The sequence below is a fragment of the Physcomitrium patens genome, chromosome 2 (assembly GCF_059467195.1).
Source record: "Physcomitrium patens ecotype Gransden chromosome 2, ASM5946719v1, whole genome shotgun sequence".
Lineage (NCBI taxonomy): Eukaryota > Viridiplantae > Streptophyta > Bryopsida > Funariales > Funariaceae > Physcomitrium > Physcomitrium patens.
In genome coordinates this window covers 11151073-11168039 of record NC_143411.1, presented here as the reverse complement: position 1 = coordinate 11168039, position 16967 = coordinate 11151073, and the positions used below count along the sequence as shown (strand labels likewise).

At 38.2% G+C, this 16967-nt stretch overlaps 3 protein-coding genes across 6 annotated transcripts; all 3 read right to left on the bottom strand.

Annotated features, from left to right (window-relative positions):
* Positions 1-132: 132 nt before the first annotated feature.
* Positions 133-2841, bottom strand: LOC112278764 (TOM1-like protein 1). 4 transcript variants are annotated; one of them, XM_024512495.3, is made up of 5 exons: positions 2767-2841; positions 2021-2621; positions 1811-1891; positions 1221-1484; positions 133-1019 (listed from the first exon to the last, which is right to left on the bottom strand). In XM_024512495.3, exons 2-5 carry the CDS (start codon positions 2540-2542, stop codon positions 597-599), a joined length of 1290 nt encoding a protein of 429 aa, XP_024368263.1. In that variant the 5' UTR covers positions 2543-2621; positions 2767-2841; the 3' UTR covers positions 133-596. The 4 variants fall into 4 exon arrangements, with proteins under 4 accessions (XP_024368263.1, XP_090102448.1, XP_024368265.1 ...); XM_024512496.3 differs by having other exon boundaries at positions 314-1019; positions 2021-2624; XM_090246322.1 differs by lacking the exon at positions 1811-1891 and having other exon boundaries at positions 2021-2624.
* A 6313-nt stretch (positions 2842-9154) lies between these two features.
* LOC141045097 (vesicle-fusing ATPase-like) lies at positions 9155-12295 on the bottom strand. The gene is made up of 10 exons (XM_073532169.2): positions 12023-12295; positions 11774-11855; positions 11376-11510; positions 11128-11259; positions 10839-10899; positions 10593-10652; positions 10364-10422; positions 9686-9805; positions 9459-9527; positions 9155-9260 (listed from the first exon to the last, which is right to left on the bottom strand). The coding sequence occupies exons 1-8, from the start codon at positions 12069-12071 to the stop codon at positions 9787-9789; spliced, it is 597 nt and encodes a 198-aa protein (XP_073388270.1). The 5' UTR covers positions 12072-12295; the 3' UTR covers positions 9155-9260; positions 9459-9527; positions 9686-9786.
* A 967-nt stretch (positions 12296-13262) lies between these two features.
* Positions 13263-16176, bottom strand: LOC112294695 (2-Cys peroxiredoxin BAS1, chloroplastic). Its single transcript, XM_024545449.3, has 7 exons — positions 15923-16176; positions 15529-15612; positions 15031-15112; positions 14697-14776; positions 14353-14478; positions 14005-14118; positions 13263-13652 (listed from the first exon to the last, which is right to left on the bottom strand). The coding sequence occupies exons 1-7, from the start codon at positions 16166-16168 to the stop codon at positions 13536-13538; spliced, it is 849 nt and encodes a 282-aa protein (XP_024401217.1). The 5' UTR covers positions 16169-16176; the 3' UTR covers positions 13263-13535.
* Between the last annotated feature and the right edge of the window lie 791 nt (positions 16177-16967).

Sequence of the window (16967 nt, the reverse complement as noted above, 5' to 3'; positions counted from 1 at the left end):
CTAGCAAGTTCACTAGATTGCTGAAGTTAAGAGTGTATCTTCTCTGGCAGGAGAGGACTCGTAAGATGTGAAACTGTAAAAACTAGAAGCAAGATAATCAGGTTCCTAAACACTAGAATGAAGATAATCAAATTTTAACACATCGAAAAGTTTTCAAGTTATTGCACAAAAATAAACTTACTCATGTAGAGTTTTCCAGCAACACCCTGCCACATGGTTTAGAAGGCGTTTCTGTAATCGACATCCAAGCTTAACAGTTAACTGGGCACACTGATGGCAACTTCAACACCAAGCATGCACTGCAATCATAAGCTGTTGTCTAAATGTAATTAAATACCCCTGAACAGCTTACAAGTAATCTAATATCAGCCTGCAGTAGCCTAGTCAAAAGCTGCCAATTAACGACCAGCACTAAGGTGAAATATGCCCCATCCTGAACCACTGAACATATCCGAACGGTTAAGTGTCTGCTAGTCCCTGGACTGTCTGCTCAATATTTAGGGCACATTTTTCAACAAAGTGTACATATTAACAAATGCTCACAACAAAAGCTGCTAAAGAATCACAGTCGAAGTCACAGAACATTCCAGACTCATTTAGAACATAATCAGATCATCAGCATTTTGCTTCTTCGACTTCTGTCTGCTCCCTTCGGCTTCAGATCTGTTGCCGAATATCATCTCGTCAAGATCTGCCATGGCAGTGTCGTCGTGTGCCGAGGAGAGAGGAATGCTAGGCTTTGAGTCACGCTTCCGCACTAGCGTGGCTTCTTCGGCAGTGCCGCAACTGTAGTCATCATCCAAGGCTTGCACATGGACGAACGTGGCCTCTGCTGGTTGAGGTTGCTCAGCAGTTCCCTTCGACATCTCCTCGAATTTTGTCAGGACGCGCTGGAGATCGTCGTACACGTTCAGTGCCTCGAACAGCACTGGGTCACCATCGCTGGTCCTCTCAACGATTCTCTGCACTTTGATCTGACAGCTCCGGCACTGTTCAACTAGGGTCAATGTTAATTCATCCTGCAACAACAATATTGATGATGTAAGTTTCTATGTTAAATATGATCCAAATTCGGAGGCACTTGCAAGGTCTTAAAACCAAGGCGAACATATCATAATCCAACCAGATAATATTTTTCCCTGATGTACTACGAATCTTACAAAATTGTGAGATTCTATTTATGAAAAAATAGAAATAAAGCGATTGAGTTATACCCTCACCTTGAGAACTTCCTGCTGAGGAGATGACGTCAAAACCGTGTTCAGAAGCTCAACACTGTTGCGAGCCACATCGAAGACCTCCTTAAAATCTGTTGAGCTCACATCATGAGCCACAAAGCCACTCATATCCCTGGAATGAACGCTACCGTCGAACCCTCCAGATCCTGCTGTGTTAGACGTTTGGACGGACTGCGGCGGGGTAAAAATCGGCGCAAGGCTCTCCTCATCTCGTCCTGGGAATCTGATTCCTCTGGATTTCAAGCTCTGCAGCAATACAATGTCCATTAAAATTGGGTAGGCATCGCTTCTACCCGATAAGTTGAAAGCCAGCATCCCACAATATAGTGCTGAGGACCTCTTGAACATTAAAGCCTCAGCGATTCTGAAGTTGATCAACGCGGAATGCAAGGCCTAGTGGCAAAATTCACTCGAGGTTCCTGCCCCATAACCTGCCCCGAAATCTGGCGATGAAACCTTACACCCTACCACAGCTGAACCCCAACAGTGCAACGAAGGTCCAAAGACTCAAGCTTCCAACTCTCTGTACAGAAGTCTCCCTCTTCGAATCCAAGTTAGTTCCACGCTCTCACTTCGTAAAGTATAGGTTTAAGGTCCAGCAACGCAAGCATGCAGGCCTCAGAGCCGCAATCGAGGAGGCAGAAGAAAATCGACTGTTCGATGAGCGACAATGTGGAAAAAAAAAATTAGTCACAAAGTTGCAGTGCTCAACAGGTTCTTCTGTGTTTTCGAAATGATAGACGAAAGGAGAGAAAAAGAGAAGACAAGAGCTCAAAGCTGACCTTGTAGGTTTCCTCGAAAATTGGTAGGTACCGGAGCTCCTCGGTGGACTCGCCCCAGGCTTCGATCAGTTTCAGGGCTTTCTCGCGATTCGCGGTGGACGTGCTGCGATCGTCCACCATCCTCACCATCTCGTGTAGCACCTTTTCTGAAGCCACTTCCGAGAACATCTTCTCACAGTTCTTCACCATCGTCTCCAACAGCATGAGGGCCAAATACTGAATCTGAGCATTCTTCAGCATAATCCGCTTCTTGACAGCTCTCGCTGCGTCCTGTCCGCTAACCTTCTCCATACTGATCAAATCGCATATCTCCAGGTTCTTCTCCCAATCTGCCAACTCCATATTCTCCCCTGTCGCGTCCTCCACGAGCTTGTCCGCGTGAGTCGGAACCTGGAACAACTCCTTCATTTTGTCACTCACGGTGGACATCCGCTCGCTCATCTTACGGCTCAACTCCCCGCTCCCAGTCTTAACCTTCTCCCCGAAGGCACTAAACTTCTCCTTGAGGTTCGCCGTTTCCATTGCTCCTCTCCTTCCCCTCTACCGATCCAAACCCTCGGTCTGTCTAAAACTGAAAATACTCCACCACGGCACCAAGACTCTGCTTCAATCGCCACGATCCAATGTGAAAATCAATCAACCAGCAACCCTAAACACGAGAATTCGAATCCAAGAGGCAGATAAACACATACACAAACAAATTATCAAGGCGTAGCGCAATTGGGATGGCCAGGAAAACAACTTACCAGACACCTTCGCTCTCTCACCACTGCAGCAAGAGCAGCAGCAGCAGGGAGCAGCAGGGGAGCAACGTCGACGCTGCCCGTCATCGCCTCTGGAGGGAAGCCCTGCCCCGTATATGAATGTGTTTCATTCGTGACGATGAAATTTCATCGATGGATGAATGCGGGAGCTTCCGACGATTTCGTCGGTTGCGTATTCGTGCCCCATCTCCGTGGGTACGTACGCGGATGTATTCGTTGGTCCTGGCTTATGGTAGAATATCAGGAGTGAGCTACTTCCGTATGAGAAGTTGTAGCATGTTGTACGTCTGTTTAATGCTACATTGTCGTGTAAGGGTTCATGAATTGTGTGAAAAATGTTGGTGAGTTATGCTCACATGATATGACCAAATGAAGTGAATGTTCTATTTAAATTCTATTATTATACAGTATCATGTGATTCATTAACTATTTTTAATGTTATTTTACCAAACATATTGTTTTCCTTTGATAAAGATTCTTAGTTTTTTTGTAATATGCTTATTAAATATAATAATAGTTAAAAAAAGAAAATATATTATAATGACTTACATAAAATAAAATGAAAAATTTATATTTTGTTTGAATTATTTCATTTGTAATTCAAAATATTTATATGTGGTTATAAAAGAATTTGAATAAGTTTTTGGATATACATGTGTGTGATTATATATATATATATATATATATATATATATATATTGTTAGTTAATTACTTAGTTAGTGTTTATTTTAAGAAAAATATAATTCATATCCCTCAAATGTTGAAATGTCAAGAATACTCCTACATTCTTGATAATAGCAAATGTACCCTTGAGTATGATAAGTTATCTCCAATCTCACCAAAGTCCCTGGATTCCGTTATTATTTTTTGTTTTATATGTGGCACAAATCTCGTGCCTTTATGAAGTTTTGTTTGTTCGGCACTCTCGCGCAGCTGCGGCTGCAGCCCCCTCGTCATCCGTCCTCCGTCATACTTGGGCCAGGAATTCGCTCTCGCCTCCTTCCGCAAACAGGAAGCCGATCACCTCATGCTTCCCACAGAGGCTGCCAACGGAGTCAGGAATGGATCCACTGAGAGCGCCGGATGAGATTGCTAGTGTCTGGATGTAGAAGAGGTCGAAAGGGAGTGAGGAAGGCAGTCGCTGAGGCCTCGTAGGCCGGCGGTAGGCGGGCCAAGAGACAGCGAGGAAACGCGGTTGAAGCTCCCGACCTTGACGCACTCCACCCTGACGAATGACTGGCACGGGTTGATTCGTAGTGCAAAGACCCATGTGGAGAAGAAGCTTCCGCCGGGGAGATCGTTCATGGTGGCATTGATGGAGCGCAGCGCAAGCATATCGATTTTGGAGCTGGGATGCCCTCACAATGGCTAGGGGTAGGAGAAGGGATGCGCTCACAATGGCGAGGACCACCACCGCTTGAGCAGATTGATGCCATGACTTCGGGTGAGACCTTCGACGTTCTGTGTAATTTGGTGAGGCTACGTTTGCGTGGGGTTGAACTGATCGGAGGTGAGCGAATTCGTTGCCCCTGAATGAGTTTATTTATTTATTTTTGTTTGTTTGTTTGTTTGTTTGTTTTTTTGTTTTTTTTGTTTTTTTTTTTTAATATAGTTGTTGTTGTTGTTGTAGTGTGGAGCTTCGAGAAGTTCAGCTACACCGGCGCGGTTTCTTATCCACCATCCAACTCACCGCTTCGTCTACTAAAAAAATAACAGCCCTGATTCCACAATCCTCACCCAGTGATACGCTTTGATCCTTGAGAACCAGTGTGGACTGGGCACTGCAAACATTGAAATAATTTAGAGTTGAGCGTTTACATGTAGAGAGCATTCGATCAGTACATCGTAGCTGCTGTAAAGCAATTAACTGCTGAAAGGTATCCACAGGGCAATTTGTGAAGCAATGAAGGCAACAATTCACGGGAGATCATATGGTTACACGACATTGATAATTATGAGGCTTACCAGAGCGAATAAAGAAATCTAAGGATTATGCTTCCGGCACAGAGCAATTATTGTGTCAATTACGCTACTGAAACAAATTAAAATATCACCTCAAGCAATTAAGCTAATGTTGCAAGGTTGAACGGAGTTTGACCGGAGGTTAGTTTCAACCTTGCAAAATACCAAACAGCAGGAAATGCTTCAGGGTCGATTAGTATAATAAAAAATTCCAGGATTGTGCCAGATTATTTCAAACTCTTCCAATATGAAAAATTTAAGGTGGCCGAAGAGCTCGTTAGTGACTGCGACAGTTGCAAAGTTCTGCAAATAGGCTCCAGGAGAGGCGCGTGGATTGCAAATCCCTTGCAACTTGGTCACGACCAACAGCTTCGTTTGATAATAACATGCATCCAGCTCTGTGTCTTCGTCCTTTTGGATGAATTCCAGATTTGTGATCAGCGTACCCGGTGATCGGCTTCCTGTTTGCGGAAGGAGGCGAGAGCGAATTCCTGGCCCAAGTATGACGGAGGACGGATGACGAGGGGGCTGCAGCCGCAGCTGCCCGAGAGTGCCGAACAAACAAAACTTCATAAAGGCACGAGATTTGTGCCACATATAAAACAAAAAATAATAACGGAATCCAGGGACTTTGGTGAGATTGGAGATAACTTATCATACTCAAGGGTACATTTGCTATTATCAAGAATGTAGGAGTATTCTTGACATTTCAACATTTGAGGGATATGAATTATATTTTCTCTTTATTTTATTTTTTAAAAAACTTAAAAGTATTAAAAAAGACGTTGAGAATTTTTTGGAGAATTTGAATAATTTAATAAAATATTTGAAGGATATAAAATAATCTAAGAAATTATATCAAAAGTTAAAAGAAGTGTTTGTAATATCATTTCTTTGTCTTAAATAAAAATTGTGTAGAAACTTAGAAATTCAAAATATTAATAAATTTATAAATATATATACATATTAATTATTTATATTTATTTAAATAATATATTGTTATTTTTATATTTTAAGGCCTTAAGAACATATTCAACTACAAATTGCTACAATTCTATTTATTATAGTTACAACTTCTACAACTATTATAAATTTAAATATAGTATTTTAGATTTAAGTTATAATTATTGAGTAATAAGCCAAATACTAACTTGTATTATATTATTTAACCTCACAATGTGTCATTTGTGTAATCTTAATAATTCTTTATTACTCTATTAATTGTGTAAGCAAAAAAAAAAAAAAAAAAAAAAAAAAAATCACAAATGGTTGTTTGATAATTAAATTATATAAATTACTCTTTTTCTACTATTGTCAAAAAATGTAGTATTATTTTTTATGAATTATCTATATTAATTTGATCTAATAAATTATTGTAACAATAGTAATTCCAATTCTATACATTTTTGTTAATATAATTATATAGATTACTTCATATGTTTGTGGGTCGAGCACATTCTAACTTGTCTTTATTCACAAGCTTGTGTTGAAGTGGTTTTTTTAAATATTAAGTTTTGGATATACACCATTCTATTTTGGAATAGATTTAATAGATTTACTTTAAATAGGTCTCTATCAATATTAGATCTATAAATTTTACCATTATGTACTATTCTTTTTTCTTGTTTAGTCTTGCTAAAGTTATATTGAATTTTGTTTAAATTTATAGATTTCTTCTTGTACAAATAGATTTTATTGTAATGCTATTCTATTATGTATTTTCTTATTTATGATCTGTAGTATATTGTAAATATATATATATATATATATATATAAGTAGAAATGATACACTAAAAATATATATTAGATCTTTAATCTATAAATAAGATTAATTTGTCACAAATGGATTTTTTTAAAAATAATGAAAATAAAAAAATAAAAAATAGCCTTCTATATTTTTTTACTTATAATAAAAAAAAAATCTTTATTTTTTCTTAAAAAAATAAAACTAAAGGTAGATAACATATATAATGTATGATTAGAAATTTCTACAATCTTAACAATTTGACAATATCACAATTCCACCACAATTGCAATAAAGGTTGTTGAAATATGTGCAACATCATTAATATTAATTTTAAAATTTACATATAAACATGGTTGCTAATGTTAAAGTAAATGTTCTATTTTATCTTTTCATTGTTGACTATTGTTCTTTTTATACTTGGATTTTTTAGCTTACAATTATTTTAAATAATATCCAACATGATCAATTTTTCCAAAATTATTTCTATACATTAAGAAGTAGATCTTGCTACTAATTTGACATATAAACTCTCTAAGCTTTTAACAACATAAATTATTTTATTATTATTTATCAATGATTAAGTTATTTTGTATCAAAAAAAATATTACATCTAAAATAGAACTCAACTCAAATTTTCAATGTTTAAGTATTGTTATGGATATACGCATGTAAGGTTGTAATTACATGTATAAATAGATAGAAGTAAGTAAAAGTAGGTAAAAATAAGTTAATTCTATAATATTTGCTATAAAAGCTTCCTAAAAGCTTCATAGACATTGCTTTGACTTTGTAGGTGTCTTTAATTGACTTTTTGGATTAGAAACGTGGTCAACAAGTTAGCCATGTACCACACATGTTATTAGCTTAAAGACCAAGCTAACTACGTGGCCCACACGTAGAAAAACTTACCTTGTAAGTCAAGGCATGTGTCTTACAAAGTCAACACATATTAGAGGTCCTACAGAACATCACCATGTAGCCCCTAGTTAGATAGTATATATAGAGACAAGAGTGAAGCCTTCTTCACTCTTGTCAACTCCTTTCTTGCTTCCAGTCTAGTTTCAAGGGTCTCTAGTTTTCTTGGCTTTTGGACAATAGCCATTTCAATTTTTTTTTTAATATACATATTAAGTTATTTCTATTTTGTTATCTTTCTTTGAGATAAATCTCACTTGTTTATTTGTTTTTATCATGTTTTTGTCCTTGACAAGTATTGACTAATTTGTAGAAAATAAATAATATAATTATTTAAATATATATATATATATATATTTTTTTTAATTAGAAAATTTTGGTATTTTTTAATTAAAATAAATTATTTGATTGTTTGACTATTTGTTTATTTGTTTTGTTTTGTTTTGTTTTTTTTTAAAAAAAATTATATATCTTTTTGGTTTTATTAAAATATATAATATTAATGTATCAACTTATATATTTTTTAAATACTTAAGTTATATATATATATATATATATATATATATATATATACACATATATATACACATATATATACACCTACATACAAATAATATTTTCTTATGTATTAAATAAAATTTTATATTACTACTTAATTTTTTAAAAATTACTTAGTATTAACAAAAGAAGATGAGACTAATTAAAAATCTAATAATTATTAAGAGATATTATCTTCAATTGCTTTGAAATCAAGACAAGAGAACATATAATCTTTTTGTAAAAACTTCTTTGTTAGATCATTAAGTCTTAACTTCTTTTTTCTTCTCATTTTTAATACTTCTATTTTTCTCATAACTCTATTTTCTTATATTTCTATTTATATTACTTATTAAATATAAAATAATATATATATATATAAATAATTTTAATAATTTAAATATGACTTCTTAAATATTAATAAAAATCACTTATTGAAAATTAAAGTTTTACAAATTCAAAGAGATAATAGTATTTATGCCATGTAAAAAATATATGCCTTTTATCTTATCTTTTATTTTATTTTATTTTTACAGCCCCTTGTCTAATTTTCTTAAGTATAGAACCATCTAAAAGAGGTTTTTAAATTTCAACCAATAACAACCTTAGAAAGTTGTAACCACTTGTGTTATTTTAAGTTCTCTAGTCTAAACTCTCTTGTCTAACTATTATTACAATACCAATTGATGTTGTCTTATAAAAACTAGAAGATTCTTATCAAAAAATTTTATCAACAATAGAGTAAATAATGATGGTAATTTATGATTTGAAATTTGAACATCATTAAAGTTCAAATCTCTTTATTGTATCATTAACACCCTCAATGTTATCACCACCATAATTAGTTTGATGGTCAATGCTTATTGGATGTTGCTATTAATATAAAAAACACAACAAATTATTTGTGACATATGGTCTACTAAAACCAACTATGCATACTACATACCTTACATCAATCTCAAAACTCCCAAAATCAAGTAGAAAATGATCACTTTGATGATATTGTAAATTTAAAGCAATTTCTACTCTACCAAGTATATTTTTTGGAGGGAATAGAAGATGTGGCTAGTACTTTTTTACTCAGAGAAAATTACATAAATAACAACACAACGGAAAACAAATGCAAACTGATGACCAGTTAATCAGTTTGCTGAAAGCTTAATATCGGCCAGACAAATACAAAAGTGGTCAACATCAATCTTTTCGCCTCCCCCCTCCCCCCCCCCCCCCCCCCCCACGTCTGGAAACTGCAACTTCGCCTGCCTTGACTTGTGACGCCAATTCAATCAGCATCAATAGTTTCTTGATTGGCATCTGCAAATCCCACCTCAAACTCAAGTGAATACGGAGCTTATCTCAAAAGCTAATCAGGGTTACCAAAGCAGAATAACCCAGAACATAAAAAATTGGAAATCATGGAAACAAGACAAGGAATACTGCTGCAACACAACATGCTTTACAACATTAACCTTCATCCAACAGCAGGCAGCACCTTGGACTTAGGATACGAACCTCTGGACCAAGAGCTTGCAAAGCATTATCAATGTCTTCAGGTTCAAAAACGTTTTGAGCTTCCAAAACCTGCAATACAAGATCCACAATCAGAAAAAAATTAATGCAGGTGCCACATGTGGAGTTACAGTGCACATTGTACTTCTGAAAATATTTCGACGTTTGGGTTCTTCGGTATGAGCTTCTCGATAATTTCCAACTTGTATTTATAAAAAGACCAACTTTACCTCCTTCATGTCGCCCGATCTCAACATTGGAACCTCCAGATGCACGTAAAAAGATTCCAACAACCCCACCGACTCAAGGATATGTCTCTCCAAGGTCCCAATCATGAGGAGCTTTTTGCCCTGCAGTGAAAAAATGCGTCCACAATCAAATGAACAATCAACTCGGATGAAAGCAGTGGTATACGTCAAGTGCAATGTATATGTTTGTGTTCGAAATCTCTGGTCCTAAGAAGCGATGACTCTACTTATAATGGATTATAAATTGGATGAGAAACGGCAGGTGCCTTAAACAGCCGAAAACATCACATTTTCTTCGCAACTTACAGGTCCATAACTAAACATGTAATCTATTACGAAGGTTTAGGGACAACTTAATTTTGGAGGATTCCTTTTCAGTAGAACATGAAGTGTATTCAAAATAAGGTTCGAGAAACGAGGGCCCAATCTACTATACTCTATCAACCTGCACAAGGGTGACATTCCGGGATAATTATTTGTTGTAGATACTCTCAAATGCTGTAATTGACAAATTTCACGTCTCTTTCCCTATCGATGAGCGGGGCCCAAAGTAACCCACCCTCCAACTTGCAATTGTCAACAACAGAAAACAAACAAAATACATCATCAATTAGAAACTACCGTCACTGCAATTCAATGTCATTAATTTAATGCTCTGACCTTTCAATGTCACCTAGGATGATGATACTTAAAGGAGACTTGTAAGCATCCTTGAACACCTGCAAAGTCATTGCAACCAACATCAATCACGAAAGCGCACAGAGAAATGCACGCAGAACAGACGACAAGAGACATGAGAGTTGCAGGCGCACCAGTCGCCAATCCTCTTTGTGATGCTAAAACCAAGAAATTAATATTACCTTAAACTTAGCCAAAACACGAAATGTACCTTTTCAATCATAGCAACTTTTTTAGGCTCTTGCAAGCCGATCATGTTCTTTGGAGATACCTGGAATACATATTTGAAGTTAACACAACCACCAATACCAACAGCACCAATTTCAAGCAGGAATACCTTTTCACATGCTTATGTCTCGCTGCACTTGCAACCTCCTGAGAAAAAGTGACGTGTCTATTTGCATAATTAGAGAGTGTGACCACATTTTTCTACAGGAAATAAAAGCATTGAACATACAATCTTTACGAACGGAATCCCACTTTCGTTGGCGATCGTTGCAGCAAGTGATGTTTTTCCCCTGCACATTATCCAGTAAGGCCGCTTCAAACATGATGTTCGTATAGCATGTACAAATCATTGTAATCTGAACATGTTAAACTAGAAGGAATTCACTAAAAGCCCTATTTCTGCTACACATGCCTTTTAGTAACTTAATTACTTGCAAAAAATGAGGAGAAGAAGGAAAAGAAATCAACAGGTCGTGCTTTATCATCTTCAAAATCTGAAGGGTGAAATGACCGCTTACGTGCCCGGAGGTCCTTCCAGAATACATGTCATGAGGGATGTGCCATCACTTTGCTTAACTTGCTCCACAAGCGCTCTTCCTGTTCTCAAAATACATTTGTGGGCTTCACCGCACTGCAGCATGGCGTCCGGCCTGATAGAATTTAAACACCCAACAGGATATGTAAATTTGAGAACTGCGGCAAATAGAATTCGCAACCGGGGTATATGATGTTCACATGCAAAAATAAGACACCTTCAAGAAAGCACCTGCTGATCCCCATCGTGATAATGTCTTTATCAAATGCAGGTTTCACTTCATCAAGAGCCATCAAAAAGTCGTGCATTGTTACTTCAATATTACCCCCGTCCACTGATTTTGAAAGATCGAATAAATCCACTTTCCTGATGCAAGATTACGAAGTCTAGAATTTGTGAGTCACCAGCAGGAGGTATGCTGTAACATTTAATAAACATATCAGAAGTGAAGATTTCGTTAGTAAAACTTCCTCGCCGCCTACTAGACAACGTTGACAATGCATATCCGAAGTGAAGTATTCGTTGGTAAAACCAAAGACCTAAAGTCTAATTCTGACATGAAGAAGCGAAGAAACAAGGTACAATTTGCATGCAAGAGGATAATACTAGCTCTCTGTGTGAAGATTAACCATTCTCTGTTTAGAGCAAAAGAGGTTGCACTCATTGTCAGAATTTTTAATTCTTCTCCGTTGAAGTTCTCGGTCAGGTGGGCTGCATCAAAAAAAAGAAGTCAGTTGCTCCGCTACAAGAAGAATTTCCATGCACAAGACTAACTCTATCATTGATTTAAGCTATCTATCCTTGCTACCTGCGGAGGAGGTAGCAAAAAAACACTACATCGATGAACATACATAAACTTCTTGAGGCTAGAAGCGTACCGAGTTCGTGCAGATCTACTTCAGCGCCCAGATAGCCGTTTTCCTTCATATCGTGCTAGAGATTCCTCAAAATCAGAGAGCGAGCTGCTACCGCCATTCTTAAGCCGATTTCGGATGGAACCTCCATACGTAGTCACCTTCAGGAAGGAAGATCAGACTAGCAACTCAATCTACTAAATCAGCAACAAACAATGAAGTTCTGCCAAAGTTCCTCAATCTATTACACACTCGCCTACGAAAATCCAAGCTCAAAATCGGACTAGAAATACAAAAAACCACTCGAAACAACTCATGAACCTGCGCGCAGCAATTCTACCATGATCACGAACACCAAAGCACCAGCTTCGGCACCATAGCCCCAGCTTCGGCAGCTTCCCGGCCCATCAAAGTCTACGACTGGCTCAAGGGCCTGCTACGGTTTAATATTCCCATGTTCAAGTATTCCAATGTTGGAATAATTGGCAAGGTTCCAGCGGGCAGGCATTCGTTCGCATTCATACTTATTCTCCTTAACTCTCACTACTACCTTTCTTATTCCAATATTTTTACTTAGTCAACTTTTGTTTTTATTAAAAGAAATTAGTATTTAAAAACCAGAAGATTCTAATTAAAATATTCTATTAACAATAGTGTAGATGATGGTGGTAATTTGTAACTTGAGATTTGAATGTCATTAAAGTTTAAATCTCTTCATTGTATCAGTAGCACCCTCAATGATATCACCACCATGACCAATTTGATGGTCAATTAATTTTTGGATGTTGCAATTAATATAAAAATACAAAAAATTATTTGTAACACATAGTCTATTTAAACCAAATATGCACACTACATACCTTACACCAATCTCAAACTCCCAAAATCAAGTAGAGAATGATTACTTTGATGATATTGTGAGTTTGAAACAATTTCTAATCTATTTAGTATATTTTCCAAAAGAATAGAAGATGTGGCTTGTACTATTTTAGTAATATATATATATATATATATATATATATATATATTTTATATATTATTAATATTTAAAATAATTATTATTAATATTTAAAATTCATAACAGCTGATCCAACACCAAATGTATCAATCACCTGTGCGAAGTAATCAAATCACGAAAGCTAGAAATCATTGACATATCCTTATGCAACATCCCAAGACAAAAGAGCGAACTGAAGAGGTAGGTAACACCTCTGTAAGATACACGGCACAAAGCAAACGGAACATGCCAGTTGACACCAGAGAATGACTCAAATTATGATGCTCATGGCGCCAATAAATTGTGCATATAACCTGAAAACGTGCTGAAGAAGTCCCCTTAGCATTCGAGGTCGACATAACACCGTTTCTCGAAGTGCATACAACAGAGACCCAAATCAACACAAATTTGCGTCCCTCACAAACAACGGGTAACACCTACTACTCAATATTAGGCTAAATCAAGCTGCAATATATTTGCGCGCCATCCCAGAAAAGATGACCACACAGCAGCACCAGCAGCAGCCGCCAGACTAGTCCCTCAGATGGCCTCGAAATACTCCTTGCTTAGCTTCGAGTCAGGCTTCATCGTTTTTTCCCCAGGCTTCCAGCCAGCAGGGCACACCTCGTCTGGGTTATCTTGCACGTACTGTACGGCCTGAGAACAAAAATAGCAGCTTCAGCCACACGCTCACAAACAGAAAAATTAGCCCTACCAGTACCAATTGCAATATCGAGATAAACATCCTATGTCGGCCTCACCAAAATGCTTTACACGTTCATTGTATACGATATGAGGCTCTTAGATGGACCCTCCATCTAAGGACGATTGTACCATACGAAATCTCAGGAATGCTATAGGTGTTCCTAAAGGTTGTCAACTACAGGATGGGAAGACGCTGAGCGACGAACAGCTCCACTCCGAAACCACTCGTGCCATTAGGCTAACTGGGAATTGCTTCTAAACCCAGTCTCAGCATGTTCCAAAGTAGACTACCCTTTCCACCTACCTGCAGAGTCCGCAGAGTTTCGTCAACGCTTCGCCCAATACCAAGGTTGTTGACGGTTGCGTGCTGGATCACTCCCTGTTTGTCAATGATGAATAGACCCCTCAGTGCGATGCCCTGCCAAAATAAATCCCAACTCAGTCGGGGAACACCCACCGGATAATGCTTTGCTCTGCTCTGCTCTGCTCAGCTCTCTCTCTCTCTCCCCTTCAAACAAAAAAAAACCCAAATAGAATAGTATTATAATATACTGTTTTGATCAAAGTAAATAAAGACATAATAAAAAAAACGAACATTTTCCACTGCAAACAAACTTCAAAGTCAACAAGCCATTATTACTCTCTTTAATACCTGCTCCGGAATCAGTACATTAAATGACCTAGAAATCTTTTTGGTAATGTCCGAGACGATGGGATAATGCAGGTCCCCGAGCCCTCCTGCCTTTCTATCAGTTTGGATCCAGGCGAGGTGAGAGAACTGCAGCCATTGCCAAGGTCACATGCTTAGTTGGGTCTGCTCCAACTGGGAACCAGCCAAAAACTGCACTACGTCCATTCCTTATCTCAGAGGACAAGCCGCATCCAAACAATTCTGATCCACATCTCGCCTCAACATCCATGCACCTCACCGTTCCCCTCACCCCCGCTACATCACATCACGACACACAATTGAGATGAAATAGGATGAATTCATACCACGCTGTCAGTGGAAACACCGATAACTTCCGTGCTTAGCTTCTCGAATTCGCTGTACCTGTCACTGAAGGCAGTGATTTCTGCAAGCTCACGTTATGGCCTAAATCTAGCTCACAAATCACTTAGCATTCACACCGGAAGTGTGTCACTACCGTCGAAAACGCAATTATCTCAATGACTTGAAAGTTGGAGCTATAAATAAAAACACTGGAAAACTACTCCCCTGTACAGCCCCTTGCTCACCTCTGCCCAATGTTCCCCACTAATGCAAAGAAGACTAACCCCTCCTCTGAACAGAACAGGACAGGAAGGGCATCCAAAACCCGATGAGTACCTGTTGGACATACGAATGTGAAGTCCAAAGGGTAGAAGAACAATACGACGTACTTCTTTCCAATGTACTCGGACAGCTTAACCTGCATGTAGGCAAAACCGATCGGTCAGTCCATCCACAAACGTAATATTGATGATTGTATACATACCTCCCCGAATTAGCTACTCCCACGATCTCCCATGCCACATACAACATGACATGACTAATACCTTGTACAAGCGAAATCGCTCCCCGAGCTGAAACTAGTTGCTGTGTGAACTAGGAAGGCATAGAATGTAAACTTTGCACAAGCAAGGTTGCTCCCGAAGCCGCACATGACCAGAAATTCACTCAGATGCCCCATGAGACAGACACTGTAAAAAACAAAATTGGAGGAATGGGATAGTACTTGAAATGGCTATTTCATACTCTAATAGAATACAGAATCGCACATATGGGAGGCACGAGACTCGGCAACAACCAGAACCGTGATCGGAAAACTGAACGGTTGAAACATGCCTTAATAAATTCCTGGTCGAACACAGCCTCCGCCTCGAAGTCTGGGGCAACATTACCAATGAGTGGCTCGTAGCTGTCCTGCGCCTGCATGGACACTCCACAAACCAGTTATTACCTCCACACAACGCTCCTCCCCTATTCCGCCCACCCTTCGATGATCTCCAGCAACCATCCACATAATCGCGACACGGAAGGGCGGAGAATTCACGACATGCATCACGTAGCATCTATTAATCCGTAGACCCTGAGCCCCGGATAGTAATCGCCATAGGACACATCAACACCCACAACGAAAGAGTCACCCACATTTTGGGCTAAGAAGTTGCTGTCAGGAGTTTGACCTAACGCCTAACGCTATTCATTCCATCTCCTTAATTTCGCTCATCTCACTCACCGAAGCAGTGATCACACCCCGCTTCTGCGACGCGATCTTGACTCCAGCTGCCGAAGCAGCCTTGCCAGTGGGTGCATTGGTAGCAGCCAGGCGAGCAGCAAAGCTTTTGCTCAGTCCGGAGAACGACTTCCGCACGGACAAAGAGGAGGATGCGCCGGAGGCAGAGGACGAAAAGGCCGCAGGGCGAGCATGGGCGATGTTGCCCGCGGGGAGCGTGACGCCGGAGGCTGCTGCAGCACACGCCATGGTCGTAAGACGATTTGCAATAGAACAATCCCCACGCAACGCGAAGAATGTGTAGGAGGCACTTCTGGAGCCCACGATCGTAAAAGAAAAGAAAAGAAAAGAAAATGACGGGCGGGGCTCCCGAGACCTTGCCGGTTGGATGGCTGCCTAGCCCTCCCTCCGCGTCCTCTATTGATATCCGCTCTCCCACCACTATATCAATCTCTCTCTCTCTCCCCCCCCCCCCTGATTCGGGCTCTATCCCCATGGATTCACAAATCCTGGCTCCAAGGATTGTTTCCAAGGATAGTAGGAATCTAACATGGAGTAAATCTCATAGATCCACAAGATTTCTTTATTTTTGTGTTTGGAGATTTTTCCTATGCAAGGATTATTTATTTTACAAAATGCTTTGGTGGTTCCAAGGTGGTATTTTGAACAATATTGATATCTTAAATAAGATTTTTTTATATAAGAGACTAACAACAAATAGATAAACAAAGTCCACTTGATGGTTGAATTTTTTTTAATTCTTATTTTATTAACTTTGATTAGTTATTTGGAGTTTATATAAGAAAAAATAAAAAATAAAAGGATATTATTTAGTATTTACTAATAAATAATAATAATAATAATAATAATATTTAATATCCAAATGAATTGGAATTCACAACAAGTTTATTTATGCTTAATTGCAAGATTTTTTTACTATCTATGGCCCAAAAGATTCTATCTATAATTTTTTTAAAAAAACAAACTGTTTAATACTTTAAGTTTTATTCCTATGATGTCTCTATCTATCTATCTATCTATCTATCTA

Bases quoted from the DNA above. Each gene is read 5' to 3' on its own strand.
- LOC112278764 (XM_024512495.3), bottom strand. From the start codon at position 2,542: ATGGAAACGGCGAACCTCAAGGAGAAGTTTAGTGCCTTCGGGGAGAAG. The intron at 1,892-2,020 runs GTCAGCTTTGAG...CTCATCGAACAG, and splicing joins TTTTCGAGGAAACCTACAAG to TCGATTTTCTTCTGCCTCCT. The intron at 1,020-1,220 runs GTGAGGGTATAA...TTGTTGTTGCAG, and splicing joins CTCAGCAGGAAGTTCTCAAG to GATGAATTAACATTGACCCT.
- LOC141045097 (XM_073532169.2), bottom strand. From the start codon at position 12,071: ATGAAGGAAAACGGCTATCTGGGCGCTGAAGTAGATCTGCACGAACTC. The intron at 11,856-12,022 runs GTACGCTTCTAG...TTTTTGATGCAG, and splicing joins AGTAGATCTGCACGAACTCG to CCCACCTGACCGAGAACTTC. The intron at 10,423-10,592 runs GTACATTTCGTG...ATGACTTTGCAG, and splicing joins AAGTTGCTATGATTGAAAAG to GTGTTCAAGGATGCTTACAA.
- LOC112294695 (XM_024545449.3), bottom strand. From the start codon at position 16,168: ATGGCGTGTGCTGCAGCAGCCTCCGGCGTCACGCTCCCCGCGGGCAAC. The intron at 14,119-14,352 runs GTATTAAAGAGA...TTATTTTGGCAG, and splicing joins ATGTACTGATTCCGGAGCAG to GGCATCGCACTGAGGGGTCT. The intron at 13,653-14,004 runs GTAGGTGGAAAG...TTTTGTTCTCAG, and splicing joins AAACTCTGCGGACTCTGCAG to GCCGTACAGTACGTGCAAGA.